Below are 11,418 nucleotides of genomic sequence, written 5' to 3' on the forward strand. Positions count from 1 at the left end.
ATCACGTATTTAAGTGCCACGTATTTAAGTGCCACGTATCACGTATATAAGTGCCACGTATTTAAGTGCCACGTATTTAAGTGCCACGTATATAAGTGCCACGTATATAAGTGCCACGTATTTAAGTGCAATCCTCACAAGAACACCTTCCATCGCTGCCACAAAACTAAAACCCTCAAAGATGGGCTGTAAAAACAGTAATTATATAGTTTTCCATATTTTCCAGTAGCCAATCAAATTTGGGAGCCTCCCATTTTAAAAACGGATCCGTCGTAAAAACGGATGCAACGGATGGTAAAAACGGATGCAACGTATACAACGCATCCAGTATTTTCGACGGAAACGTTTAGCGGATTTGCGACGGATCCGTCGAAATGCTGTATGCGTTGCATACGTTTTTCACTTTTTTTGACGCATCCGTTTTTTCGGCAAAAAACGGATTTGCGACGTAATGCAGTTAACGCTAGTGTGAAAGTAGCCTTAGCATGCGTCGTTTTGACGCTGCGCCGACGACAACAAAATGCAAGTGGGTCATTCCATGTCAAGTGAACCAATGATTTTTACCACTATATTTTTAATTCTTTTGAGATTTTGTTATTTGGTAATAGTGTGTCAGAGAATGCAAAATGCGAAGAAAAAAAAATTCTAGGTTTTTTTTTTTTTTTTTTTAATTGATTTTCAAAGTTCGGAAAAAGTGCGAATTTCGGTGTTGCCTGCCTTTACATTCCTCCCCATAACTCAGGCTAGAAAAGAGATAGAGAAACAAAATAAACACCTTTCTACTCAGAACAGTACAGGCTTTCACCAGATATGTCACAGGAGTATCTTTGATAATAATTTACCTATGCGAACGCAGGCGCAAAACTTTAAAACGCATTTCCGAAAAAAACGTTTAATTTAAAAATTTCTAAAACTGCACATGTCCCTGCTATGCTCCTATTCACATCTGTACCAAAATACAAGATGGGATCATGATGGGATCATATTTTAAAAAATAAAACTATTACAGTGTCAGTTCAAAAATCTTGATTTCAGATCTGTTCAGCCTGTGGTCTAACAGTGTAGGGTCCATATTTACCAAATAATCCAAGATTGTTAGATATTACTGTATTATTTTATTATGTTACCACTTAGAAGCAGGAGAGGACAGAGGAGAAGCTTTGTTAGGGCTGAGAATGACCAGGGGTAGACGGTGACTGCAGAGCAGATGACCGGCCAGCAGCTCCAGCCTCCAGAGGCCACATTCACACCAAATCTTATCACCCAGGCCACTCCTCAAATTGGGGGAGAAAAATACTCTTAACATCCAGTTCATGTATTGTACAAATCAGGACTACAAAGAGGAGGAGGAGAGTTTGTTATAACATCAGTTACAGGAAGCAGAACCCATCACAGGGACTCAGCAATACCGGACTGTCATCCCATGTAGTGGAAATAAAGACAGTGACGTCCATGACGTGGTAGAAGGCGGCAGAAGAGCGGCAATGGATGACACAACTGGTGATGTGACCTGTGAATATGATCGGCGCTGGCGGCTACTGGACTCTCCAAAGATTGTGAAAATGAAGACGTAGAAAGGACTTTTCTGCACCGTCTGGTCCAGCGCCGTCCTTTGTGTATCCAAGAAAATCAGACATTGTAAAAGTGAACAAAAATCAGATATAACTCAGGTGGAGCCGAGCGCCATGACAGCCGCACATACTCTGACACAGAAGGAGACGGCCATTGCTAGTGAGCGCTTATGGGCAAGATGACATTTCACCCACTAGAAGGGACACATTGATGATAGAAGGCCAGTGTAAAAACCTATATTAATTGTTTGATTAGTTCATATTTTATAGTACGAGGATTTAACTACTGTACTATTCTTCTTAAACACTTCAGAAATGACATGTTTAGTGATATAGTAGAAAAAAAATTGTTCCATGTATAAATAGGTGGTAGAAATATTGGTTCTTTTAATCTTGTTTTTAACATATAATTAGGACAAGACTGTATTTAGAAAACCACACTTGAGGATGTGATCACCTTTTATCTTTTGGCTTGTTCAATGAATTCAGGTTGAAAATGCTGAGCAAGTTGTTATGATGATTAGGATGTATTTATTCTGGCACTTCGGTAGCTGTTTTTTGTGTTTCTTTATTGTTACATATAAATGTTGAATTCAATAAGTTGTAATTTGAAAAGAAAAAAGGAAGAAACTCACACAAACATAAAATCAGATGATTCAAGGCTTAAAAAAAAAAAATACAAATGTGATAGATCCCAAGTTGAATCCCTGTACAAATATAAACAAGGACACGAGTAACACACATGCATGTTTTCACAATTTTAAAACATACGTTTTTTTCAGAATTGCGCATCAAAATTTTTAATTTGATTTCTCCAAAACAAAATATAAAGAAACATAGTCTTGTGACATATCAAATGAAAGCCGGTACCGTTCTGAGAAAAATGATGCCTCTCCCACCTCTATATCTTAATTCTAGCCCGAGATATGATAAAAAATGTAAAGCCATACCAGGCCAAAATCCACGCTTTTTCAAAACTTTAAAAATCTGTAAAAAATTAACTGATGAAGAAAAAAATTCTAAACTTTTAATTTGTAATTAACTAAAGTTGTACTTCATAAAAACAAAAAATAAAAAAAATCTAAAGACGTAAGGTAAAAAAAATATTCATATTTGGATCACTTGATATGGAATGACCCAAATGTGAAACCCGCCTTAGACAGCCTTTGTCAGCAGAACTTGTCACTACTCTGATCGCTCACTGACAGAAGATCATTGGAGGAACAGTGTTTTCTATGAGGCAAATCACCTGGGAATGTTTGTTACTAAAACTAGGCTAACATGACGGTGGCCATCAGGACCACTCTCGTTGAGGAGAGGGGTCTGCCCCAGAATCCCCGTTTAAAGGTCTGGTCTTTGTGCAGTGCTGACGTTTGTCTACAGTTGGCGGTTTTGCACAGACCTTTAAACACAGGGATTCCGCTGCAGGCCGCTGGCTGTTGATCCCCTGGCCTCATAGAGACCAGATTCTTTCGTGTCCACATCGAAAGTTGCAAAGCAGTTAATAGCCAGGATGTATCTCCTACATCCTTGCTTATGGAGTTGCCGCCCCGCAGGGACGTAGGAGATGCGGCCTTGGCAGGGAAATGTTTGTGTGGGTGGTACTTTTATAAGTTTGAATAATGGTTGTGTTTGAACGCTTCATCATTCCTAATTCTTTGTTTTGTTTTTTCTTTCTATCTTAAAAGGACCCCAGCGAGATGCACAAGCAGCAAGAGAATTCATCTTAAAGATGTTCGTAGATCTGAATCCAGACAGTGACAAAATAATCTACTCTCACTTCACCTGCGCCACAGATACAGAGAACATTCGCTTTGTCTTTGCTGCTGTCAAGGACACTATCTTACAGCTGAACCTGAAGGAATATAACCTGGTCTAACTGTGCCTGCTAGTTTTCACAATCCCTCTTTGGGCCATTGAAGAAATACAAGAAGGACTGTATTATCTATAAATGAAGAAAAGAAACAATTTGCATAATACTAATTTATTGCCGTCCTGAACTTTGTGAATGATCGCAGAGTTTGTAGTAATTATTATTATGATTTTATTTAAACTATGTAGAGGAAAAACAAATGGCTGCACTAACATTGTGGCACCAATTTTCTAGGAGAAAAACGACTTATGTTTTGAATTGTCGTGCACTCACAAGGGCCTGTTTAATTTTTACTGCTATTTAGTTTTTGAGGAGAGCGCAGGATGCGTTGAGTTCTGCATGGTTCTCTCCGTTCTTAGGGTATTTTATTAACCTTTTCAAATTTAAAAATACTGTAAGGTTTCCCATTCTAGAATCCCTTTATGAACCGCTTATTCTAGAAAAAGAAATTAGGCATAACTTTTTTTATTTCTCTTTTTTTTTTTTTAAATGTTTAAATTCAAGCCATCACCTTTGCTAATTTATATACCTTTTGAAGGATAACAAGTATTGATACTGTGATTTTTAAATTATTGACATGTATAAAGTAGATTTGGTTTTTGGTACTGTCTTTTGTCAATTTGAAGTAAGATTCTAAGAACTCATCCGGCACGTAGGTACATGAGTTCACTTTTCAGCTATCCACATAATAAGAGGACAGACAAAATGGCAGATAAAGGATATGTCTGCAAAAAGTGACCAAGATACATAAAGGAAGAATAGAAGGGACTCTTATTTAGTGTGCCATTTTTCGTTAGAAGGGGATTAACCATTGGAAATATTTCATGTTTTACTTGCACATCCTAAATGCTATGAACACTAAACACTTTACCCCATCTTACTGCATTGTGTTCAACTATACAGATACATTTTTCTTAAAGGTGGTATTACACAGCTGACTATCTAGTTGCCAAATCTGGCTTTTTTGTATTGTACATAAACATTTAAAATGCCAAAACTGACAAAATTAGATTCCGACTGCATCTGATGCCTGCCAAATAAGCCATTTCACTTCATATAGTAGGTATTTAATTTCTAGTATTTCATTCTACTTGCCAAACAGTCCGTGCATGCATTTTCTGCGCAGGTAGCCTTGTATTTTAAGATGCATTTGGTGCCCTCTATGTTGAGGTGAGGTGCCATACAGAGATATATCAATATATATAGATATATCTATATCAATATATATAGATATATCTATATCTATATATATATCCCTTTCCATGAGCCTCTTAAAACCTGCAACAGCTTAAGTGCTCATTTGCTGACCTTCATGTTACAAATATAAGTAGAGTTATCCAATGACTTTTTTCACACGTTCAGACCTGCTGTTACGTGATTTCTATGAGAAAGCATATTAAAGAAGATATCAAAGTATTAGACCCTTATGATTATAAGATGCACAGAATCATATATTTCCTTTGCACAGCTTTGCAGTTTCTTACAATTTTTCCTTTTGCTGCAACATACGGTTTGTTTTGCAAGCTGTTGAAGTGGAGGAGGGGGTTAGTTCCTCAGTTGTTCAATTTATCTCATTGCTATGCAGCATGTGAGGGTGGAAGAAAGGGTCGTGAATGCTGAAGCCACTGCCTCAGGGATGCAGAGATGAGCTGAAAATTAGAAGTTGTCCACTGCTTTTACATTGATGACCTATTCTTAGGATAGGTCATCACTGTCTAATGAGACGGGGTCTGACACCCGGCAACTCTGTCGATCAGCTGTTACCAGTGTCGGTTGCCTCTGGCCGGAAGTACTCACTTGAGGAGCTGGCCATCTTCTGGCGTCTGCTGCAGGGTTCTCCTATTGATTTGAATAGAATGCAGATGTGCATTACCAAACCTTGGCCACTACCGGAAGACGGAGTAGCTTGGCAAGTCAGCAGTTCCAGCTGGCGGCCACCTATAACAGCTGATCGGCGGGGGTGCCGAGTGTCGGGCTCCGGTCAGACATTGATTACCTTTCCTAAAGATAGGTGGATAACCTCTTTAAAAAAAACACTGAAAACAGGATTTTTACATTAAGTCCTGACCATATTTGTAATCTTCAAACGCTGGGAGAATTAAATGGATATGTCACTACTCGCCATAAAAAAAAACTCCAGAACTTTTATTTTTTTTGCTTCCCAAGAATATACATGTAATTTAACAAGTATAGTAAAAGAAAAATACTGTTTGTAGGTATAGTGCAATTATAAATGCTATAATCATTGTACATACATCTCTCTATTTCTATATATATATATATGGCAGCATCCATATTGGCTTTGTAATCATTAGTTTTTGGCAAACTGAATGTGCTGTATTGATAAATATGTATCTATGTAATTGTATTGTATGTCTTATAGCTTATTCACATTTCGAATACTGTTACTTATTTTTTTTTTTCTTTTTTAAAGGAGAATGTACATTTTATTAGTTTACCTTCAGGATTATTATTTTTTTAACCCTTTTTCACCATTTAGACATCAGCTATATGCAATTATTATGGTACCCAGGGAACAAATGCCATCTGAACGATTTCTAAAAATGGGTACAAGTTATAATGGATGTCTAAACAAAGAAAGGAAAAAAAAAAAAAAGAGATAGTGTTCTTTGATTGCCAACACTAAAGAGCTCTCTTTTTGAGGACTCCATTAATGTGCAGATTGTGGATGTTTTACACTTCAGGATTTGTGTTCCTTAATTTGACGGTTGCTTATGTAGCCCATCAGCACAAGTTTGTGACGGTTCGACATGTTTTCAGTCATTCGGAGGTTTTTAAAGCTTGTCACAATCCATTGGAAAGGACTGAAATTCTTGGAGGGTTATAAATATCCCCAATAAATATTTATATAAATACATATATTTTAATCCAAACTTTTTATTCATGGTCCTAACTGCACACCTATTTCTTCTGCAAAAAATAAAGTATTTCATTAACATTACAAAGTATATCAAATACGTACAGTATATTCTAAAAGGTGTTAGCACACTTCTGATGTATATAATTGTCACTAATGTTGAATTTCTAGTCGGTGAAAATATGAATATTTGTTTTTATTTTTCAATGATGCTGTGACAGAAATGAAAATTGACACTGAAACTTCACAAAATTTAGCAGTAGTTTTTGGGGTGGGGGTGGGAGGGGAGATGGATCTTCATATTATTTCTATGCACCTATATCTCTGCTGTTGCCTTTCTAAAGACACAGTGCCATGTTGTAAATGGTATCCGCCATCACATTTCCTAACCTTTACGAAGACCAGACTCGGCGAATGAGATGTTGTACATGCAGTACTTTCTCAGCGACATGTCATGTCAAAAAGACCCTGATTTCTTTGGATGTTTTGGGGGCTATAATGATTTCCAGAAAGCGAACAAATTTTTAAGATATCAATGCATTTTTTTTTTCTTAATCCCTCTCCATGTTTTTTTTTTTTTTTTACATAACCCACTCTTGCACAAAAGTAAAAATGTTAACGCACAGGGTTTCCCACTAAGAATGTATCGGTGTTTTCCAGATCGAACGGTCATGCCTTATATAGCTCCAGATCAGATATTTGTGCCTCAAACATAAGTCGAGGGCAAGAAAAAAAAAATTCTAAAAGAAAAGTTGTTGTTTTTTTCCCTTTAAATATTTGCCAAAATTGAGTGCTTTTCATTGAATGTCCTGCATGGGAACCTAGACCATTGCTAGCACAAGGAAACTGTAAAATGTGTGCTTTTGAAATAAATGACCTTGAACTTGACTTATATTTTTATTTTTAATAACCATTTCAATCCAACTGCTAATGCGCTGTACTGCGTGGTGAGGGGAGGTTACTATACATGTTTAAGTGCAGGCTATCTTGATGTGCTGGTGTTTTACGTGTACATTTTTTAGGTTATCCTGATGCACATAAATAACCTCAAGTCTTGAGAAATCTTATGTGTGGGGGAGGGGAGCATATAAATGCATTGCTGGTCTTAACAGCACTTCAGTGAGTGACGTATATATGATTCTCTAAATGTGCAAGTTTACAAAGAAAAAAACAATTATTTTGGGGGAGTTGGTATGAGTTGAAATGTGGAGGAATGGGATGCAAGGGCTTTGCTTTTTTTTTACTATCTTTGTGGTACATTGTACACAACTAAAGCTCTTCCTTCCTTCTTTTCTGGTATTGCATCTCTAATGGCATTTTACCACCCCTAATAAAATTAAATTCAGTGATTTTCATTATGATGTTTTTGACTTTTAAGGACAGGTGTCTCCAACCTAATTTGTTTTTTTCTTTAAACCGTTAAATATGTTCAATAACTATACATCCAACCAAAGATCCACAAATTGTGCTTCTGGGTGTATATATGTGTATGTAAATTCTACGGCACATACAGAATTGTGTATGTGTACTACATGGTTTGCTATGCTGTCAGTATGTTTATTCTGGGACATCGTATTTGCTACAACTTAAACTTAGGCAGACACAGATGTTGGAATGTGGTAAATATTTCAAATCGATAATCAAGCATCTGTTCGTTTATTTTTTTGTTTTTAAACTTTTAGTTAATTTGAATAAAAATTTGAAATTATACTTTATTTTAATTGTTTTAGTATCAAATTAAACAGTGATGCATTATGCCTTTTGTGTGTCATGAATTTAAATTTTTACATGATAATTTTATACAATTGAGCATTGATGTTGAATAAACAGTTTCCTTATCCTGTAGGAAATGCATGTCTGACATAATCAAACAATGTGTCCATGATTTTTAGGTTATAAAATCTTGTGATGTAAAAAGAATGGAGATTTATATGTAAACACCTATATAATATAAATATAAATACAGACCAAGTTTGGACACACCTTATCATTAAAAGATTTTTCTGTATTTTCATGACTATGAAAATTGTAAATTCACACTGAAGGCATCAAAACTATGAATTAACACATGTGGAATTATATACTTAACAAAAAAGTGTGAAACAACTGAAAATATGTCTTATATTCTAGGTTCTTCAAAGTAGCCACCTTTTGCTTTAATGACTGCTTTGCACACTCTTGGCATTCTCTTGATGAGCTTCAAGAGGTAGTCATCGGGAATGGTCTTCCAACAATCTTGAAGGAGTTCCCTGAGATGCTTAGCACTTGTTGGCCCTTTTGCCTTCACTCTGCGGTCCAGCTCACCCCAAACCATCTCGATTGGGTTCAGGTCTGGTGACTGTGGAGGCCAGGTCATCTGGCATTGCACCCCATCACTCCTTCTTGGTCAAATAGCCCTTAAATAGCCTGGAGGTATGTTTGGAGTCATTGTCCTGTTGAAAAATAAATGATGGTCCAACTAAACACAAACCGGATGGAATAGCATGCCGCTGCAAGATGCTGTGGTAGCCATGCTGGTTCAGTATGCCTTCAATTTTGAATAAATCCCCAACAGTGTCACCAGCAAAGCACCCCCACACCAGCACACCTCCTCCTCCATGCTTTGTGTTGGGAACCAGGCATATAGAGTCCATCCGTTCACCTTTTCTGTGTCGCACAAAGACACAGTGGTTGGAACCCAAGATCTCAAATTTGGACTCGTCAGACCAAAGCACAGATTTCCACTGGTCTAATGTCCAAGTCTCTTCTTGTTGCCTGTCCTTAGCAGTGGTTTCCTAGCAGCTATTTTACCATGAAGGCCTGCTGCACAAAGTCTCCTCTTAACAGTTGTAGAGATGTGTCTGCTGCTAGAACTGTGGCATTGACCTGGTCTCTAATCTGAGCTGCTCTTAACCTGCGATTTCTGAGGCTGGTGACTTGGATAAACTTATCCTCAGAAGCAGAGGTGACTCTTGGTCTTCCTTTCCTAGGGCGGTCCTCATGTGAGCCAGTTTCTTTGTAGCACTTGATGCTTTTTGCCACTGCACTTGGGGACACTTTCAAAGCTTTCCCAATTTTTCGGACTGACTGACCTTCATTTCTTAAAGTAATGATGGCCACTCGTTTTTCTTTACTTAGCTGCTTTTTTCTTGTCATACAAATTCTAACAGTCTATTCAGTAGGACTATCAGCTGTGTATCCACCAGACTTCTGCTCAACACAACTGATGGTCCCAACCCCATTTATAAGGCAAGAAATCACACTTATTAAACCTGACGGGGCACCTGTGAAGTGAAAACCATTTCCGGTGATTACCTCTTGAAGCTCATCAAGAGAATGCCAAGAGTGTGCAAACCAGTCATCAAAGCAAAAGGTGACTACTTTGAAGAACCTAGAATATGACATAATTTCAGTTGTTTCACACTTTTTTGTTAAGAATATAATTCCACATTGGTTAATTCATAGTTTTGATGTCTTCAGTGTGAATGCACATTTTTCATAGTCATGAAAATACAGAAAAATCTTTAAATGAGAAGGTGTGTCCAAACTTTTGGTCTGTACTGTGTGTGTATATGTATGTGTGTATATGTGTGTGTATATATGTGTATATATATATATATATATATATATATATATATATTTTATATATATATATATATATATATATATATATATATATATATATATATATATATATATATATATATATATACACACATATACATACATACAAACAAACATTCGGTCCCTTGCTGATTTTGTAAGTTTGCCCACTGACAAAGACATGAACAGTCTATAATTTTAAGGGTAGGTTAATTTTTACATTGAGATAAAGAATATCAAAAGTAAAGTCCAGAAAATCACATTGTATAAATTATATAAATGTATTTGCATTTTGCAGTGAGAAATAAGTATTTGATCCCCTACCAATCATTAAGCGTTCTGGCTCCTACAGACCAGTTAGACGCTCCTAATCAACTTGTTACCACCATTTAAGACATCTGTCGTACATACAACAGAAAAAGCAGCAGCATCCAGTCCAGGAGAAGAAACTGTAGAAAAACTTTATTCTGCCATCATATGATGGCAGAATAAAGTTTTTCTACATTTTCTTCACCTGTACTGGATGCTGCTGTTATTTCTGTTGTGAATCAAAAGAAGAAGAGAAGTACAAGACCAAAAAGTAAAATTAAGATATTTTATTCACGATAAACTAAAATCTGAAATCAACAGTGTACATAAGGGACTCAAACAGGGCAAAGTGAGCTCCAAGCAACCCATAGCATAGGTAGTGATAACAATCATATGTAAAATCCAATAAACCAAGTAGTTTCAATACATGTTACACACGGTGAAACAGCAGGCTCTGGATTGTAAGGAATACATTTCACTGTAAATACACAAACTGCCTATAAAATCAGAAAATACCAGCTATTAAGGTGCAAGTGCATGGCCTCCAAAAGGTATGTCAGTACATAGGGTCTATTGAAGGAGATCTTATAAAGGCTAAGAATGGCTTTTAGTAAAGTGCAAGTGTGTAATTACAAAGTAAGTATAAATACAAGAAAGCCATTCATAAGTGCCGATATAAATATAAAAAAGGCAGTAGCGCCATGTTGTTAGGCTACGTTCACATTAGCGGCGGGCGCCGCAGCGGCGCCGCATGCGTCATGCGCCCCTATATTTAACATGGGGGCGCATGGACATGCGTCGTACTTGCGTTTTGCGGCGCCCGCGTCCGGGCGCAGAGGACGCAGCAAGTTGCATTTTTGCTGCGTCCAACTTTCGGCCAAAAAGGACGCATGCGGCGCAAAACGCAGCGTTTTAGCGTGCGTTTTGCCGCGTTTTTGTTTGCGTTGTGCGCTGCGGCGCACAACGCAAATGTGAACGTAGCCTTACCTGCATTTAGGGGATTGCTGGGAGAGAGGAAACCCTGACGTGCGTTTCGCACGTAGCTTCTTCCTGGGGGTCATGGCCAAGAGACAGCCTCAAAATCTTAATGATTTGGAGATGATCTACAAACAGGAGTGGACCAAAATTCCTCCTGACATGTGCGCAAACCTCATCATCAATTATAAAAAAAAAAAGTCTGACTGCTGTGCTTGCCAACAAGGGTT

General features: G+C 37.3%; 1 protein-coding gene across 1 annotated transcript in view; it reads left to right on the forward strand.

Moving 5' to 3' along the window:
• Nucleotides 1-6,379, forward strand: part of LOC143760083 (guanine nucleotide-binding protein G(q) subunit alpha) — a 175,609-nt gene extending 169,230 nt beyond the window's left edge. Inside the window, exon 7 of the mRNA XM_077249003.1 lies at nt 3,260-6,379. Within this exon, the coding sequence (XP_077105118.1) occupies nt 3,260-3,450 (191 nt within the window). The 3' untranslated portion in view covers nt 3,451-6,379. The remainder of the gene's footprint in view (nt 1-3,259) is intronic.
• Nucleotides 6,380-11,418: the final 5,039 nt, after the last annotated feature.

Source organism: Ranitomeya variabilis, chromosome 1, assembly GCF_051348905.1.
Source record: "Ranitomeya variabilis isolate aRanVar5 chromosome 1, aRanVar5.hap1, whole genome shotgun sequence".
NCBI lineage: Eukaryota > Metazoa > Chordata > Amphibia > Anura > Dendrobatidae > Ranitomeya > Ranitomeya variabilis.